Source organism: Anopheles gambiae, chromosome 2, assembly GCF_943734735.2.
Source record: "Anopheles gambiae chromosome 2, idAnoGambNW_F1_1, whole genome shotgun sequence".
Lineage (NCBI taxonomy): Eukaryota > Metazoa > Arthropoda > Insecta > Diptera > Culicidae > Anopheles > Anopheles gambiae.
In genome coordinates this window covers 50408212-50427917 of record NC_064601.1, presented here as the reverse complement: position 1 = coordinate 50427917, position 19706 = coordinate 50408212, and the positions used below count along the sequence as shown (strand labels likewise).

Here is a 19706-nt window from a genome sequence, read left to right as displayed (position 1 = left end):
TAAACACTTAAATTAAGTGCAAAAATAAAACAAAAAATGCATTCTTCTGGCCCGCGGCACTGGATCATTTACTGAATTAAAAATTTGGCTCTTTACCTCAAACATTTTATGATCCCTTTATATACCCTATTAATGATTCCATGCTTTTGTAATATATACATATTATTCTGTATAGAATTACAACTAGGCTCGAGTTGATGCCAAAATGTGTTGGCACGTCCAGTTAAGACGAGTATATTTGCTCATCCGAGTTCACCAACTGGTTGCTGATAGATAGTTTAGTTTTAATAAGTTCTTTAGACCATAGGTTTTCATAAAATGCTCTTTTTATTATAAATACACCTCCATTTTTTTATACATTTTCATAATGCTTGATTTCGATTCTTTCACAAACGGTTCATTTGGCTCGGGGTTTCAGTTTGATTTGTGGTTTTTAGTAGACGTGCACACATTTCTTGGGCAAGAAAAACTTGACGGTCTTGGTGACCGACTTGTTGCTCATGTCCGGGTTGACTCCCTTGCGGATCTGCTGCTTGTACAGCTGAGCCACGGAATCGGTAGCGTCACGGCAGTGGACATCGACGTACTTGGGAGCCTTCTCGGTAGCCTTGCATTGCGAAGCGCAAGTTGGGAGCGGACGGCTAGTGAAGCAAATCTTGTCACCCTGCTCGACGTACTGAGCCTGGTATTTCACGGGGCACTCCTTTTCGGTGTATTGCTGCTTCTCAAAGAAGTGCTCACGGTTTGGCTTGCGCTCTTCCGACGAGGACGAGTTGGAATCATCAGATTCATCCGACGACGACGAAGACTCGGACGAGGATGAGTCCGAAAGATCAAAGTCCTTGTAGTAGTAGTTGTAACGCTGACGTCCGGCTTCCTGCTCGCTGATGACGTTGCCGAAGTAGTACTGGGGCTTGACGCAGTGCTGCTGAGCCTTCTGGTGGTACTCGGTGAAGTAGGCCTGAGCTGGCCCACTGCAGTTCATGCCGGTGAGCGCGTACGAAGCGGCAAAGTATTCAGGCTTGCGCATGACGCACTGGTCGGGGGTGATGAAGTCGTCCTCTCCTTCGCCATTGTTGGTACCGCAAAGACCGACGAAGTTGTTGAAGTACGACTGGTCGGCGAAGAAACGGGCACGGTATCCGTCGAACACGATCTTGATGTCGTCATCGCGGAAGCTGATCTCCAGCTCGTTGCCAGGCAGGGCATAGACGCGGATCAGCGGCTGATCGCCACCATCATCATTGGTGTACATTTCGACGGCGTACTTCTCGTGGATCTGCTGGGGCTTGCCATTGATGTAGACCATCGGGAGCTCGTGTCCGTGGGGGATGATATCGATGTTGTAGTCGTTCTGCTTGTACTGGCCAAGGATAGCCTTCAAGAAGAGCTGGTTGTCCTCGCCGTGACGGGCCAGGATGGTGATCTGCTCATCCTCTCCGAAGCCGTTCTTCCAGTTGTATTCGTAGTCCGAGTTCATGAAGTGCGAGTCCTGGCCGTAGAAATAGTAGTCAGGCTTGACGGTGTGCAGCACAACATGCCAGCAGTTGCCAAGCTCATAGTCGTAGGTCTTTCCATCGAAGGTGTTGACGAATTTGTTCGACACAGCGCAAGATGCTGTAGAGGAAAGAAATCAATTATTGGTATCTTTGGAGCGTGTAATAATGATGATGTTCCGCCAGTATACTTACGATGGTAGTTTCCGCGGTAAGCGTAGTTGAACATGCGCTCGTAGTAGTCAAAGTCGGGGTGGACGGAGAAGAAGTAACGGGCGTATTCGCTTTCGATCGGGTAGTTCTGGATAGCGAAGCTACGGTCAGATCCGTAGAAGGAAGCGTTGTAGTAATCAAAGTACGGAGCCAGCTGGAAGTCGATCTGGAACTGGTTGTGCTTGCCCTGGAAGAAGTAGTCCTCGTTCCAGTACGGGAAGGTGAAGTAACGAGCGTAGTCGAAGAACTGGTAGGTCAGGTTCTTTGCATAGTTCGAGACATCCTTGTACTCAAAGTTGAACGAGTACTGATCGAAGTATCCGGCCTGGCGAGTGGCGTTTTGACATGCGGGCAGTTGGAAGTATCCCTGGTCCATCTGCTGCTTGCAGCTCTGGCCAGCCTCGGAGATACGCAGGAAGTGGCGGTAGGGCTCCGACTGGATCAGCTTACCCTTCATCGAGACGTGCGATCCTCCCTGGCACTTCTCACCGTATGCCAGCTCCCAGTTCATGCTTCCGACCTTGTCAAAGTTGAGAACATTGAGGAAGTTGAGCTTGGGCATGTTCGGGTACTGGTTGGTGGCCGAGAAGCACATCTGGAACTGCTTGCCAGAGAACGGAATGAACTCGAAGAAGGCACTGGACGACACGTACGGGCTGAAGGACAGGAACATCAACAGACGCTCCTTCTCGTCGACTGGGCTGTCGGCATAGGCGGTGGTAAACACGAACTCAGCCTTTTGCTGCTTGCCCTCGAACACGATTCCGAAATCGTAGACATTGACGTCGCTGTTGCGAATACCGGCACCAGCGTTGCGCATGAACTGCTCCTGTCGGCGCTGGCTTCCGGCGTAGTAGACGAAGGGCTGGGCGTAGTTGTACTCGTTGTAGAATCCAGAGTATCCGTGGCGACTCTTCGGGTGTTTCACGTCGGCGGTCTGGAAGTCCTGGTCGTAGTCGGCCTGCTTGTGCTGCAGCACAAACTTGACATTCTTCACGCTGGTGCGCTGAGCATCGTAGTACAGGTTAAACTGATGGTAGTGGTAGGTCTCCGAGGCGAACGGATAGACCAGCGCAGACCAGTAGTCGTGCTGCTCAATGTGCTTCATCAGGTAGGCGTAGTCGATGAAGTCCTTGTCGTACTTGGCCTGGAAGCGCAGAGCAACGCCGGTCAGCGACTGACCGAACGACTGCTCGAACGACTTGGTGGTTTGGGCGCGATCGTGCAGAATGTGCACGCTCGGCTGCTCGGCCATCGGGCGCAGATCGGCGATGTCCTTGTATCCGGTGTACGGCCACGAGCTCATGTGGAAGAGTAGCACGTCCTTCTTGGGCTCCAGCGGCTGCACGTTCACTTCAAAGTCGTTGTTCTCAAAGTCGAAGCCAAAGTCGAAGCTGAATGGCAGGTATCCCTGGAACTTCTTCTGGTAACCGGCGACATAACGCTGGTGGTCGAAGGGCGTAATGAAGCCAACCTTGGCATCAACCAGGCGAGAGTAGGCCATGTTCACATCAGCGGATCCGTTGAACCAACGGGGCATATGGATAAAGTCGTCGTTCTCCTTCTCGGGGTATCCAGTGGGGGTCTTGAAAATGCTCGGGTAGGTGGTGGCAGAGGCCTCGAACTCGAACTTCATCAGAGTCGGGGTCTTCAGGCTGTAGTGGAATGGCAGACCGGTGGCCAGCGGGAAGGCCATGGTGACAACGTTCTGCTGATAGAACTTGGTCATGTTGTAGGCGAAACCATCCTCGAAGTCCTCGAAGTACTTCTTCACAAGGCTCGGGAACTGCTCAATGGTCTGGTTGTTGAAGGCGAAGAAGCGCTCTCCGTTGAAGATCTGGAACATGAACTGACCCTCCAGCTCCTCAGCCTCCTCGGGATCGATGTTCAGCAGCTTGGCGATGCGGGTGGTGGACCACTTCTGGAACTCCTCCTGGTTCTTGTTTCCGAACTGCTCGTAGTAATCGTTCTGGTACTTGTGGTTCTTGTTGTACTGGCTGAAGTAGTCCTTGAACAGGTGCGGATACTGCTTGTAGTACTTGTAGTAGTAGTCGCTAGACTTGTACTCCTGGTGCTTGTTGTAGCTGTCGTACTGCTTGTCGAGCAAATCGAAGAACGTCTCCATGCTCGAGATCAGGTAGTAGAAGGTCGAGAAACGCTTCAGGCCACCCATGTTCTTGCGCAGGTGGAAGAAGAAGCCGCTCGGGACGTAGTGGTCATCAGCAGCGATCTGGGAGAAGTACATGCGGTACGAGAGCTCAAGCTCCTTGAAGGCAAAATCACGCAGGAAAGTGCCAGAGTACTGCAGGCTAAAGTCACGGGGGTTCAGGTGCTTGACAGCGGCCTGTGCGTTCTGGGAGAACTCGTAATCATCATCAAACTCATCAGCCTCGGAAGCGCTCTCCAGAGCGGTCTTGACGGCAGCGCGGACGTACGTGCTCGGGTCGTAGTGGGTCTGCTCAGCCATACGCTGGAGCATGTATACCGGGGGCTTCGTGCGGATCAGCAGGTACACTGCGGCACAACGGACCTCATGGGCATCTCCGGTGTTCTGGTACACCTTGAACAGCACAGAGCGAGCCAGACGCGGGTAGTTCTCGACCAGACGGTCCAGAGCGACAATGAAAGCCAGACGCTGGAAGTGGGTCACTGGGATCTTGCCTTCCAGGTACGGTTCGAAAACGTTCAGGATCTCGGGGTGTCCCAAATGTCCAAGACAGCGGATGTACACCTGCACCTTCACGCTGTCACCAGCCTTGACGGCTTCACGCAGCTGGTGCGCGAACCACGGCACAACCTTGTGAGCCACGATCTTGTAGTCGGCATCAGCCAAACGGCCGAAGCTATACACCGGGTAGTAGTTGTAGGCCGAACGGTTGTTGACCTGGGCACGGTTCAGGAAGTCACAGTAGGAAATGAGAGCGGTGGTGTTCAGGTACTCCTGATGCTGGACAGCGTTAGACGTCACCAGCAGGAAGTACTCGTGCATCACCGTTTCGGTCGGGTAGCGGATGGTCTTGGGCAGAGTAGCGATGACGCTGGCAGCTTCATCACCACGCAGTTTCTTCTCTTCGATCAACTCCTTGATCACCTTGAAGGCAGGCGGGGTACCGGCCTGGGCCAAAGCGTCGCGGAAAGTGTTCCAGGCGTCAACCTTCTTGGCGAACGACTCGCTGTGGTTGCTGCCCTCTTCGCGTTCCTTCTGCGAAACAAACAGCTTCTGGCAAACGTCGTAGATGTCCTGGTAGTGCATGGTGCGCAGAACACGGGCCAAAATGGTGAACTTGTTCAGCGTGTTCGACTTGGGGACCTGGGAGATTTCCTGCAGCTCGTCGGCGATCTCGTAGGCCAGCTTGTAGGCGTAGCGAGAGGCATCGACGTTGTGGGCGTACTGCACGCTGTATCCCTTGTATCCAGTGAAGTAGGGAAGGAAGGGAGTCTGAGGGGCATCCTTCATGCTTTCCGGGATCGGCTGGTAGAACTCCTCGCTGCTCAGCGAGTCGGAGTCGGACTCGGAAGAGCTGTAGAAGTCGTGCTCATCCGACTCCGAAGAGCTGGACGAAGAGCTGCTGGACGAAGAATCATCGGAGCTAGACGAGTCGGACGAGGTGTCGTTTTGCTTACGCAGACGGTACTGGTCGCGCTTGTACGCTTCGTAGTACTGCTTCTCCTTGAAGGCATTCAGATCACGACGGTTGCGGTTTCCACGACGCTCGACTTCCTTAGCCTGCTTCTTGTACTGCTCAGCCGGGCTGATTTTGAAGTTTTCCGCTTCCTCCTCCGAGCTAGAGCTGGACGAGTCCGAAGAGCTGGACGAGTCAGAGTCGGAATCCGAAGACGACGACGACGACGACGACGAAGAGTCATCGGTCTCGTTGGCCGGACGAACGAAGTTGTTCTTATCATGAGCCATGTTGTAGCTGTACACCAGGTCGACGAAGACCTGACGATCGTCAGCTGGGCCTTCGGGGTACTTATCGTAGGGCGTGATTTCATTGAGCGTCATGTTGACCTGAGCATAGACCATAGCCTTCTGGCTGTTGACCAGCGACGGGCTGACCACAACCTTGTTGACGGTGGACACCGACTGGATGGTATAGTTGTACCAGTTGCCGGTCAGATACATCTGGGTCACTTCCGACTTGGTCATGATGTTACCCATCTGGTTGGTGTTTGGCTTGAAGTCGCTGAACCCGCTGAATCCAAAGTGGAAGCCCATGCGCTGCTCGCAATGGTCAAAGTTGCGGGACTTGACAACATGGAACACATGCTGGTCCTCCTCGAGCCACTGGGGCTGAGGAACCCATTCCTTGTGGGACTGGAAGTGGAATTCCGGGACTGGGTTGACGTCGTAAAGGGTTTCACATTCGCCGGTCACCGATGGCTCCATGGTCTTGTACACACCGGTGAGGGTGTTGTTCTCCGGGAACTGGTTGAACTCCGACTTGATCACGTACGCTCCCTGGGTGTCCAGCTGCAGCTGGCTGACCCAGCCCTTGAGCATGTTGACCTCGTGGTTGGGGACCGTCTTCTCAACATAGAAGCCCTTGACGGCTCCCTTGTTGTAGTAGATTCCGAAGGGCTTCGAGCTGAATGGCATCGGCTGCCATTTCAGGTTGAAGCGCGACAGTTCAGTGCGGTATCCACGGGGCAGATACTCGTTGAACGCCGCGTACGTCGGACGGTCAATGTAGGCAACGACGTAGTTGTGATCCTTGGGACGGATCACCAAATAGCCGTGCGTCACAATGCCGGTCCAGTAGTCCTCGAGGTCCGGCAGAGCGGTCATGGTTTTCGTCGTCACGTTGTACACGTACTCCTTGTTCGGTTCCCAGGCACCGAACTCGAAGCCCGTCTTGTTGAACGGGCGAGAGGAGGGGAACTCATACTCGTACGAGTACTGGTACGCCGTACACAACCCCACTGTAAAGCATAAAGCAGCACACCAACAGATTAGTTATATTGCACGGCTGATGAAATCCTTCGAATGGAATAGCCAACGATTGAATGAATAACACTTACCAAGCGTGAGGAGGAGTAACTTCGCAATCATGGTTCGGTTGTTCGCAGTTGCCCGGATGCTTTGAATGCACTGCAAAGCTCGAATGTGCCTTCTGGTGGTCGCAGGATCATCTTTTATACCTCAAATTTGCTGATCTCACAGTCCTGCTATCATCAAATCTTTTCAGCTGCTTCGAATAGTGTAATGACCACCGTTTTAAACGATGAAATAATTTTTACTGCCCACATGTTTACAGTTCGATTCTTATCAGTGCAGCACAACGTCTGTGGTAAAATAGGTTAAAGATGGGAGTGTATGGAAGTTTTATTTTTTGTGCTTCAGCGCCAATTGCTTCAACGGTAGTTGATTGTTTGCCTTTTTACTTTAACGCTTATACGATGCATGATCGTTGATGATGATGATCGTTGAAACTTTTTGCATATGAGGCAAGTTTTTGGCAAATTTTTGGCAAATAAAATATATTAAAAAAAAATAAAAAACATTTTAAACATGAATTGTACCATTTTCGCAAATGTGACCCAAAAGAACCTAAAAGCGAAAAATCATGTTAAATGATTACTAAAATTGTCTCAGACAAAACTAAAGACGAAGAACAACTAGACAACATGAAAATTTGGATTTATCATCTCGCATAATCCAAGTTGTTACCAGTCTCCCAGTTACTCAAACATTTGTTGCTTTTTTGTGACAAGGACTATTTTAATTCATTCTTCGCAAACAATTCTCCAGTTTAAAAGCGAAAAACTCACCTAACACTACCTGATGTTTACATTACCATAATAAATTGCCTTCAGATAAATTATCATGTTTCTTATAACATATAACACTCGTTCTTTTATTATCCAATACAGCAAGGACACATTAAAACCACCAACGCATCCTTTCTAATACAACCGGCGGACAATGCATCGAACAGTGATGCACGTATTCTACACCGCATCCAACGGCTCATGACCGACAAAACCAGTTCCGGAAACGATGGACGAACGCTAGTCGATGGCCCGATCACACCGGCGCAGGATTGTGCTGTTCGAACAGATCATGAAGCTGGTGAGTAGATCCATTTGAGATGCACTTTTGCTATATGTAATGGAGTAAGAAATGTGCTTGTGATGTGTACTAGTTAAAGACGAAAATCAAACTTCAATAATAGAAAGATAGAGAATTGTGAAATATTCACTAAGTATTTTCTTGTCAAAACGAATATAATATAGTTCCCGTTAGCTAAAGGTAACGTCAAAATGGCCCTCAACAACGAAGCAATGCGGGTCGCGAACTGAACAGTTTAGAGACCCCTGGGATACATGGGTGATGAAATATCATCGGAGTCGCCCAGCTGTGCTACGACTGGCTTGTTTTCGGTGTAACGTATGTCGTTTGGCTATACTGAGTACTAGCCACATTCATATTATGCAATTCTAACTTGTGTCTTTTTCCGTGGATGAGTATGCATTACACAATTTCAACAAGCTGTTTACCTACGGCCACTGAAACTTATTACTTCATTTATGTTATCGAAAACAACCGACGTGCGTACCCCACCAAATGATTGAAACAGTCTGAGGTTTCGCATATAGCGCATCGAAATGAAGGTTGGTTAGTGGTAGATCAACGTAGACCTAAGCTATCTAAACATACGTTGCTCGCAAATTCGCTACTTTAGCTCTCATTCGATTTGCTGACCGATTCTACCCCGTTGATGTGCCGCGCATACCGCACCGTCCACTAATGTTTGAGTGTGGAATGTTTCGCTCTGCTTTGTCAAAAGAATCTCAAGATTTGGAAAGTGTTACTCACCGTTCGACATCGATCGGAATGTAACAGGAATGCGGTAGCTTGTTTACGTTACTATCAACAACAGCATCAAGATCATTATCATCTACGTCGGTAACCATCGTCTACTGTAATTATCAGATTCTATACCGGTTCCCTTTTTCTAGTACATTTACTTCCACAATGCACTGTGTTTACCAAACATTTAACATAGGCAGTACTGCATACAGCATAAACCTCGAGATTTTTTCCTCACAATATTTCCCTGCTTCCTACGTATAGTAAACCGTGCCAGGGTTGGGCATATTTTTACCTTCAGAGTAAGGGCTGGCTTTAAAACTCCCTCGAATGTGTTTACACATTAAAATCAATTTGTGGCGAGTGATTAAGTGTGTGTTTGAATACTACACTCATTAACGCGTATGCGTGGTCGGCTATTTTACCATTGGGCAGATTTTTGTCTAGTAGCGAATCTTGATCGTGACCCTGGCCTACGAACGCTTTTGTAGCTGCGCTTGTTATGTTTATTGCTCTCTTCAATACGATTCAGTAGGCTAGTTTACCGTAAAAGTAGATCGATGATGTCAGTTTTTTCAATTAATTGTACTATATCGCATCAATTCGCAAGCAAGGCCAGTACTTTGTGTTACCAGGCAGTAATAAAATAAATCTGAAGTACATTTAATCCCCTCTTTGAAGGATATGAAAATGTAACCGATAGTGAGGTCATATCCGTCAGTTAACTTGACGGATGTCAATTTAGTAGATAATATTATCAAAGAAATGTGGGCCGGTCTAATGGTACAGTCGTCAACTCGTACAACTAAACAACATGCCCGTCATGAACTCAAGCCCCGAATAGACCGTGCTCCCATACGTAGAACAGACTATCCTGCTATTGGTAAGCAATAAGTCACTGAGACTCAAGCTCACCTCACTAGTCGGTACAAGCAGGCCTTGACCGACAACGGTTGTTGTTTATTTGTTTATATGTTTGTTTATTAAAGTAAACCCATCGAACTCATTTGGTTTAAACGGGTAAACTTACATAGTTGTGCCAAAGAAAAAAAAAAGATTAGCAAAAAAAAAACAAGATATATTTTGTTTCGATAACATTAAACTATATGATTTTTTATCACGCAATATTTAACTCCAAAATATTGTATTCAGAATATAAAAAAGCTCGTTCATGGCTTACGAATCAACTATATAATAACCAAGCCAAAAAAGTTAATCTTTGCGGATGTAACGCTATTTTCCAACTTTCGAATTTAACCTACAGTCAAACTACTTTAAAATTGCCACTAGGCTATTACAATGTCTATGTAATGGAGACGTGTATCTTCGTACGTGATGGTACGATACCTGATCATTGATCTTCATAAACAGTTTAGTGTATAGATCTGTCCAGTGGCATGCGTTACAACTCGAATGTGACCTAAATGCAGTCTAGACCCAGGAATGTTCATCAGAATGATCGCTGGTCAATGGTCAAACAATGGTTTAAAACTTTCAATTTTTGGAAAAAGACCATACTAAGAAATTCAGATTATATTGTGCTTAGTTTAAAAAAAAGCAATACGGCAGGGCCGTTCCTCCTGAATCAAAAAGATAACAAAGTTAAATGTATTCTAATTACAATGACATTTATTACGAATACACACCATTATACAGATTCCCAATGTGCTATGTTAATTTGTAATAGAAAATGTAATACAAGGTCATCGATTCATTAGACCAGTCATTCGAGTATAATTTAAGCGCTTTGTGATCCATGTGATTAACCTCGTACCTTTCTTTTGCAACTTGATCTTCTAATATATCACTTTTCACTCACATATTTTCTCTCTGCTCAGCTCCGTATGTTACATTGTTGCAAATATACAGCTACTTCCTATGTTTGGGGTTTTGGCGGCTTCGTACTAGATATTTTGCCCGGGAGTAAAATAGAAGTTATCATAATTACGCTAAGCCCGCCCTCTCTTGGTGCTATCTTTTACTATCATACCCAGCTTCCGTCACCCCTACATGTTCAACCGTAGTGATCTGTGGTTTAGGGCGTCTGAGTCGCAAAACAGTTGTGAACCGCCCAGACGATGACGCTGGTCCAAGGCGTTTCATTACACGGTGCAGATTATCAGCGACATGATCGAACGCAACCAATTTATGCTTATTTTTAATTTCGATCCCTCGAGGGGACCACACCCTTTCTTCCCCTTGGTTTGGTCGCTTACGAGATAATCGATCGATAACCACTAAGTCCCGAGGCGTATAGTACGGACATCCGAACGGTTGTGTTTCGATCACACACGCCTTTTTCGCTGTTTTTCTCGGCATTTAGGTGTACATAACGGGATGTGCTTGTACTCTTATGGTCGTTGGGGAACCTCGCGCTGAGAACAACTTAATCAAAAGAGTATATCATCGAAGGAATGCTATTTGCTTTTCGTTCCACCTTCTCTCATCGCTCCTCTTACTCCTTCATATTGCAATCAAGCCTACATGCATCGAGACACATGATCTTTCAACCTTTGAAGACGATGCCAAACGGTATTTTCTGATCAGGTAAATAATCATTGTATGTTAGGGCATAAAGAATAAGGCTACGTATTTACTACTACAAATTAAATACCCTGACATATAAAATCAAACTTACGCTTTTACTTGCACAACTTACCCTTTACTGAAAAATATATCAAAACGTCATTCCTTGTTACTTAAAAACGCATCACTAAGACGATGTGGGAAAGCTTTTAAATGCATCCAATGTGATCAGAATGATGTATGATTTATTATATGCAAGCTCTTTTCTCTTCAATCAGTGGCTCTGCTACCTCGCAGCTACCCAGACAAGCTGGCGGCATATTTGCATAAGAAGATTAAATGTACCCACTGTGCTGGAGTGCATTGTTAAGCAATCATGTGCCCACGCGCGTCTCGTGCAGAAGCGTGCTGAGTTTGGCTTTCATTCACCAACATACGATTCAATGGTAGACTTTCGTGAAGGAATCGTCCAACGGAGACATCGCACCTAGTAGCTTGACGTACCTGCATAGCATTGCCACAAAAAAGAACACCGTGATCATGAAACCTAATCATTAGCCGTATCCCGTTCAAATAGATCGGTTCTTCTATTGTGAGCCAGAATGCGTTTCCTGCGGCAGTGTCTCATGCGTCCTGATGTATGACATATGTTGCCAGGCTTATGCACAATATCTTCCACCCATGTTGGCTCAGCCACGTTGCATAATTTGCACGCTGCCAGACACCATTGAGGAAACGCACTTTTCTGCAGTCGCACCCTGCGTCTAGGTGGAAATTAATGGAAGGTTTATGGCCACGTAGGCAGCAGCAGCGGCGTTGCATTCGCCCACCTATTATGCAGAGGTGCGTAATTTCATGTCGTTGATGTCGTTGGAAATATTAAAGAAATACATGTATCCTCCAGCCACCCGCAACTCATTAACGGTCTATGATTCATAAAGCCTCGTTAACATAGATTTGTATTACTGTTGAATACCTTGCCGAGCCCTTTATTGGACCTGGCCTCATGTGAGTTTGCTAATGCTGACTGGTTAGTCACGTGTATGGGTAAGGACTATGGAGTTCCGACAAATATTTCCCATCTATCGCTGCGACCCTAACAAAAATATACCATATAATCATTTTATTGAATTTTAGCGTTTATTAAATCAGAACAGTTGCAATATTTAGTGCAAATAAAGGTCGAATTCACTTTTCCATTTACACACAATCTTCAAATGCAAATAAACGGCTTTAACCATGACTTAAATTTGTCCGTAAATTAGTTAATAGTTTCTGCAAATATCTCTAACTTGGAATTGATTTTATTGGCGAATCAAAAAAAAACTACGGTTTCCATCGGTTCAGTTTCGGATTCATCTTACTCTCAATGTATAAGCATCATGCAAACGTCCATTATATCGTTAGTCCCGCAGTACGAAAGTGTACAAGGGGCGTTTAGTTATGCTTGTCAATCATAAAAAGATCACTTCGGCCAGGCCCAGTGGATAAAGACCGCATTGGAGGGCGAGTGTCAACAGCCGCCAGGGAGGGTAGCTTGAACGTGACGAGGGCGACAGAAATTGATAAGCAAACAAATTGCGCTATGTTCGATCCAATTGGGCAAAGCATAGCATAGCGTGTACGGAGCGTATCAAATGCGCGTCACTTTCGGTATACATCACTTAGCCTTCGCATCGTGGTTAGATCCTACGCATCGGCCCTACTGTCGGGCAATGTTCGCATCTGGTTAACATTGACGACCGCGTTCACCGAACCAACCGCAGATGATAAGTCAAACAATCGATTCCGCCGATTGCTTGGTGCGCGGTGGAACGGTCAAGCGACTGAGCAAGAAGATGTTTTCTCCCAAACGGTGACCTTCGGGCGTGTGCGGCGCATCAGTATGCACGACGGTACACGGTTGCTAACGGTTGGGTAACGCCGCTCCGCTGGCAGCACGTTGACTTCGGGAGACCCAACCCCGTTTTGGAGCAGCACAGAACGAAGCTCCCACCTGATCACCGGGCCAAGATCGCTGTTGATAGGCTGTAAATGTTAAGGTTGATTAAATAAACCTGAACGAAGGGCTTCGGCTCACGTTTGCCACCTGCGATGCGCTTCGCTGATGATTATCAGCAGCAGCCCACGGTAAAACATCGCCCTCAGCACGGCCAAAGGGCAAACCTTTTGGTGGTTGTGCGGTTGCTGGAGCGTTTTGCCGCATACGTATTGTGCCCGTTACCTACCCGATTCGACACCTGCTCGACCAGACCATGAATCAACAGCGGTGAGCTTAAACAGAAATCCTATCAGTACATAATTCATTGACCGATTATTAAATCTTGGCTCGCTAATTGGCGATAAAGTGAACATCTTCTAGCGTCGTTTGCTATTCAGATGTTTTTTTTTGCCCGTACCCGATTATGCCCGGACCAAACGCTGATGGACAGATACGTATTATGTATGTTCAGTCTCAGTAGATGGAATCGGCTCGGCAACATCACACCACGTCATACCCACACGTACAAAAAGATACCATCCCACTAACCAACATCAGATCAATGTGTCATGTCGTAGAATAGATGTATCGATGCAAGAACGTGTTAAAAATTAATTTTATACGTTTTTGAAATTCTCGTCACTGCGACTCTGTCTGCCTGGCTCGCGCGAAGGACCTGGTTGCTCCTGCGTGGCTGCTTCGCACCTTTTCTGATGAGATAGCCACCAACAAACAGCAACACCTTGTAAGGAATTTCATACACAACATGTCCCCCGCCCGTTCCAGCATAGACTATATTATCGCCTACCGCAGTCGCAATGTGATGGCTGTCGTTAGGTGAAACATGAAATCTAATTATGTAAATTGCCTGCTAAAATCTTTGACTGACGTGTAACAACAGTTTTCGGGTTTCTGTGGAGTTACTTTTTTTTTCCTTCTTGGAAGTTGCTTGCTGTTTTTTTTATTGGCAAACTATGTTTAGAGTTTCTTCTTCCTAGTTCGCCCGTACAACGCGTCCGTTCAATGGTGGTCGGCTTTTAGCATATTGGTAGCGATGTAGGCCCCCCCAACAGAGAGGGGGAGAACCGACACACACCCAATAAACAACCACTCAGTAGAGCAGAAATGAGCATTGAATGGAGCTATGGGATAATCTAGGCATATTTTTTGGCTATCCCTGTCAGCAAAACGAATACTGTGAAGCGAGGACGAATGGCAAAAACAAGAACTCCACCAAACAAACAGGTTCCAGCCGAATTCGATGATTGATCGAACAGTCGTCAAAAGGTAGCTCGTAATGATCGACGCGCACGGGAATTGCGATTGGAACGAGCATCCCACGAGCTTGGCGTTTGGGGGCTGGAAGGATAAAAAGGGATAAAAGCCAAAAATGCCGCCCGCCGATTACCAGCTGACACGGGGCACGGCAACATCTCCATCAAGCAGAAACAGGGCACGTGCTGCCCGATAGACAAAATTGTTTCGGCACGATTCCGTTTTGACGAATCGATGATCAACTGTATAAGAACCTCTCGTAATGTGCTTGGTATTTCCATATACACCCTAAGGCTAATGCTAATTCTTTGCATGCGAGTAACTCACCTATATCAGCTATGTGCAAGGCTCTCAACAGCTCCATTTTTTATTCTAACTTTAGTACTGCAGCGGTAAAAAATAACATATTTTTAGGCGCAAGAATCGAAGTAGATTGGGAATTGTAGGGTAGGATAGCTTAAACTATGTTTTAATTATGGAGACGCTATGCTATTGAAATTAAATAAAGAAATAACAACAATACAGGTATTCCTCGATTTACGCTATTAATGCGGACGGGAGGCAATAGTGTACCAATAATATTAGCGCTAAGTCAAATTTTGAGGTTTTCAGTCAAATTATAGCGAATTTTCGTATAATTTTGCTTAAAATGGTAGATTTTAGCCACTAAATTAGGAATTTGATATGATTTCAATTGAAGGTTATAATTTTGTATTTTTTTTAAATGGTTTTATTTTTAAATTCGACCAATAGTTAATTTATTTTGCATTTGACATTTGATGTGTCAAAGCAGTACAATTTGCACAAAGAACTGTCAAATTAAAAAAAAATCGCGTGTATCAAGTATGGCATATATCGGGGAATTACTATAGTAATATTATATCATAATCTTGCCCGTTATTCCATTAGTTTCTACTCTTCTTCCAACTTTTCATTCAACGATTCAATGAGGAATGTAACGTTTCAACCACCACTGCACACCATCAAAAAACAACCAGCTTAACTTGAACTACTTTTATGGATTGTTATTACGACCGTGAATTTGCAAAAACGTGTCTTATTTCATCCTCAGAAATGTGCTCTTCTCGATCAGATCTTGGCACGCTATTTGCCAAAATGCGATCTAGGTCAATCCTACGACGCGTTACTACATTTAATATTCAGTCCAAGTTGATTAAAAACAACGGTTAAATTACCTGAACCAATTATTCGCTCAGCTCATCCGAACTTGGTTCTGTTCCGGGCACTCTTGCAATCTACAGAACCTAGGTCAAATTCTAGTATTTGCATATACTTTTAGTAATCAAGATTAATGGACGAAACTACGATATACACAAGGCTTAGCGTACAGGTTGAAGAGAAGAGAGCAACTCAAAAATCAGGTCAACGATCACACTATTACTTAAAGTACGATAAAATATTACCCACCTGGGAATGGGTTGTGAATCTTTCACTATCTCTTTAGTTCGCTTCCCGCTTCCGTGGTGATTGCGTAATTTCTCGCAAGGTCGTTCCATGATGAATCGCATTATTTGTTCCCCAGCGCGAGTTCACCCGTCCCCTGTCATCCCCTGCCCAGCCCCTTCAGGAAGCACGCACGGTGCCACGACAACAATCCCAGCTGACAACCCGGGCGAAGGCATTGCCCGAGAATCTGGCACCCGTATCATCGTAGTTGACAAAACATCATCCCCCCTGCCATTCAAGATCAGCAACGTACGCGGTGCTTTAGCCTCTCCGTATCAACACACACTGCTCACTGATAGTGTTTGCCTTCTGCTTAGGAAACTAATAAACGCGAACAAGTTGTTGACCGCTCCAATGTAAACAGCTTCGGGTTACTGAAACAAAACTGAAAGGCCCAGCTAACTGACTCATCGATTGGCGTTGATAGGCAACCGTTCGGTACCAAGTGTTTTGTGAGAAAGCGGAATCTTGATAACAGCTAATTTAACATTTTTCAACAAATAGTATCTGAGCTTTGCTAGAAGATTCCTATTTTGAACCACTGGATGGTACATGTGATTGGTTTTTGAGCATCGCATTATAAGCACGAGTTAATGGGAAGCTTTTTTTAATTTACTTGTAAATGAGCGAACATTTATCACAGAGCCTTCACACCTCCATCATAACACATTCAAGCATAATCCAGTCAGTGTTAGAGTGCTGCTCTGTGCACTCACCTTTGCCGCTCAAGTGGATGAGCAGTACTTACCAGCTTTACATAAATTACAGCTCCACTCATAAAAAGAGATCAGGGCAAACACAAATCATGACCGGTCTTCCTACTCGCCTTCAACATGTTATGTAAAATGGCACCCGAGGCCCATAAGTGACATCGCCCTCGTCGGTTGCAACGTTCCTTCACCGAATGCACTGCACTGCAAGAGGATGTGCGCAATAACGTTTACCACACGTCTAAAGGTTGCATCCTACACTAGAGTCTTCAAATTGCAAATTGTTTACTATTTTCGGTTTAACGGCTGCATCCGCTCCATCGTACCTCTCGCTTTTGGGCAATCACGGTGACACTGTTTCCACACCATAAAAAATAACTAGTGTCCCAGTTTGCTTTTTAAAGGGAAAAAACGATTCATCACATGACTCGGAAGTCAGATGTCGCTTTAGTGACAATGGATTGAATGATCTGTAGTGGAATGTACACGTCTGTACGGGAAAACAAACGTGCGCAGAGATACGAACCTATCGAACCTAAATTTGGCCCATACAGTACTACCCCAAGCTTTCCCAGAATGTGGGTCGAGAGCGGGTTCTATCGGTGCTGGAAACAATGTTTTTCTCTCTCGTGACACTCGCGGCCGCCTTTGCGGTTGAGCAATAACATCCCATGCAACGACCCACCAAACCCACACAGTTTCAATGGCTCAATAAAAATCGCTCCTTTATGATGCTGTTTACGTGATATGTTGTGTTATTTTATTTTATTGCACTTTTTGTCAACCACCTGTGTGTACTTCCTTCACCTTGCGGCTTTCTACACTGCGCGCAATGTGATCGTGCAACATGATCCCAAAACTACTACCGCGCCCATTTGCACGAATCATGCGCGTTCCGTTTTTTTCTGTAATTTTTATTTGTCTCGTTGTCACAATCGACTCCCCAAAAACTGTATATACTGTCTCGCTCTTGTCTACGTGAATTCCGGTTTGTGTTTTTTTTTTTTACTATTCCGTGACTCAGGTACGGGAAACAAGTTGTTTTGCCGACGTCGTGTCTGCAAAAGCCGAAAGACTGCTCATGTGAACGGATGCTGCCCGCGGAGCAGCACCAAGAAGTCAAGGATGGTTGGCCGCAGTGCTTGCCGTTTGGTATGCGCAACTGATTTGCATGAAAAAGACCGCCCAAAAAACCTGCACAACTCGTTCTCGGTGCCGGAAATCGATCCGTTTGGATGAGTATGAAAAGATGCTCAGTTGGGCGAGGTTTGGTGCCGAAAAAAAAGCAAATAAATTTGTATCATATATGTTTATAGATTCCGTACAGTTGCACCATTATTTGCGTGATCAATAGTTTTATTCTTATTTTAAAATTTTGAATCGTCCAAACTGTTTCTGAGTTAAATACCATTAGGTTTGCATAAAGATCGTCTTTGTCAAAAGTGATTAAAATAGTTGTACATAATTTATCCCTTCAACATTGACAAATTTACCCCTTTTCGATCATCCCTCGCACAGTGCCAACATCCGTACGCGTTTCATTAAAAATGCCAACACAACTAACTCATAAAATCAATTCCAATCCGCGGGTGTTATCAGATCATCCAAAATTCCATATAATTCAAATTAGATCCCATTCTCACGCAAACGATTCATTGGCCCGTTTAACCAGTTAGTCTTGATTTGTCGTAAATACTTCGGCAATAATTTACGAGCAGTATTAGCCGATTGATCGTTAACGAGCGTTATGGAAGTTTCATCGTCAGCTTCAGCCACATTTCGCACACGTGTTCCCTGTTCCATTGATCCAAATTTATCGTTCGACCGAGAGCTAATAGATTCGGTGGTGATTTATTGCACATACTTGGTCAATTTTTTTACCCTTGTTTATTCTTTGGAGCACGTTTTGATAACTAATGTGTGTCAAGGATGATCCGGTTAATGCATCCGAGAGATGCATTTTCTTTCCTCACTTTGTTGCTAGCTGATTGCTTACAAAACAATCTGGTAATTTCCCTTTTCTTACCCCCTTGAATGCAGTCGTGAGAAACAGAAGGTTTACTACAACACGACTACAGCCCGCTGCAGCAAACTGACGGACACCATATGCTTTAAAAACATGGCAATGCAATTTTCAGATGCATGTTCTGCCGAACATGCTTTCCTCAACTTGTGTTGTAACGATCCCTGCAGTGAATAACTCGTCGTAAACTATTGTAGAAATACACACCGAGGGAATGGTTTAATTTATTTCAAACATATTGCTCTCGCCGTTATACTGTTGCCCGATAGGAAAGTAATTGTTGCTCTAGTGGGGGTTTTCTTTTTATTGAACAACTTGTCTCACGCGCGCGCGCCCAGCAAGCAGTCTGCCCGCAAGCATGCTTTAATTAATTTCAACATCGTAAAACAATTGTACAACGAAAACGCTTTCCGTTCAAAGTGTCCCCCCTCCCCGCCTCTCCTCTGTCAACGAGCCACAATCCCGCTTGCCGTGTAGGTGCCGTTCGATAGGCGCTTATCGCAATTGAATATCTTCAATAAAGGTGTTTTACAAGCGTTGTTTGCTGTTGTTATTCTTTGCTCTTTTTTCATTCAGTCCTTCGAGCGAAGTTCGCTGTGGATTGAAACATGCGGCACGAATTTACTGCCGCCGACGGACATTACTCCCGTGGGAAAGATAGAGGACCGGTGATCAGCTGGGGTAATGGATTAACTTCTTGTGATTAATTAAACTGTCGATAAGCTGATCTGGTTCCCATTACACGCTGCGCGTTGTTGGTTTTCAAAACCGACCGTTAAGCAACTGTTGGATCGGAAAGAGGGTTCGTGTCTTATGCATGCACTCAAGTTTTTTTTTTAATATTTTGAACGAGTCAGTCCGGCTGGTGTCGCGAACAGCGTGTATACCGCCACGCGTATGATGTACACGAGTTTTTAAACATAAGGCTAAGTCTATAAAAAGTTTGATTAATCAAACGCTTCTACAATGGGGCATCAGTTGCTTCACTAGCAGTTTTGTATCTTTTTACCGGCCAGCCAATTAGCTGTTTAATTGTATAAACACTGGTTGATATAGCTCTAGTATTTGTACCGATTACCTTGTTATTCCATCACTGGCTGCTTATTAGTTGGGGTTGAACAATTTTCTCGTAGCAGTATAGAAACCGTTCGAACGTCCGCACAAACAATGTCCTCACTATGCTCTTTCCCTAATGCACCTC

General features: G+C 45.6%; 2 protein-coding genes across 8 annotated transcripts in view; one reads left to right on the top strand and one right to left on the bottom strand.

Annotated features, from left to right (window-relative positions):
- Positions 1 to 19706, top strand: part of LOC1274038 (A disintegrin and metalloproteinase with thrombospondin motifs 9) — a 157191-nt gene that overhangs the window by 111422 nt on the left and 26063 nt on the right. For all 7 annotated transcript variants that reach the window (XM_061642677.1, XM_061642678.1, XM_061642673.1 and 4 more), the window contains one exon: positions 7584 to 7782. In XM_061642677.1, the coding sequence (XP_061498661.1) occupies positions 7584 to 7782 (199 nt within the window). The remainder of the gene's footprint in view (positions 1 to 7583; positions 7783 to 19706) is intronic.
- LOC11176001 (vitellogenin-A1) lies at positions 309 to 6859 on the bottom strand. The gene is made up of 3 exons (XM_061642671.1): positions 6732 to 6859; positions 1692 to 6632; positions 309 to 1617 (listed from the first exon to the last, which is right to left on the bottom strand). Exons 1-3 carry the CDS (start codon positions 6760 to 6762, stop codon positions 434 to 436), a joined length of 6156 nt encoding a protein of 2051 aa, XP_061498655.1. The 5' UTR covers positions 6763 to 6859; the 3' UTR covers positions 309 to 433.

What these genes read in the sequence shown, in the direction of transcription:
- LOC11176001 (XM_061642671.1), bottom strand. Translation starts at nt 6,762, where the DNA reads ATGATTGCGAAGTTACTCCTCCTCACGCTTG. An exon ending in GTTACTCCTCCTCACGCTTG is followed by an intron (nt 6,633 to 6,731) that starts GTAAGTGTTATT and finishes TATGCTTTACAG; the next exon opens with TGGGGTTGTGTACGGCGTAC. An exon ending in TTACCGCGGAAACTACCATC is followed by an intron (nt 1,618 to 1,691) that starts GTAAGTATACTG and finishes TTTCCTCTACAG; the next exon opens with CATCTTGCGCTGTGTCGAAC.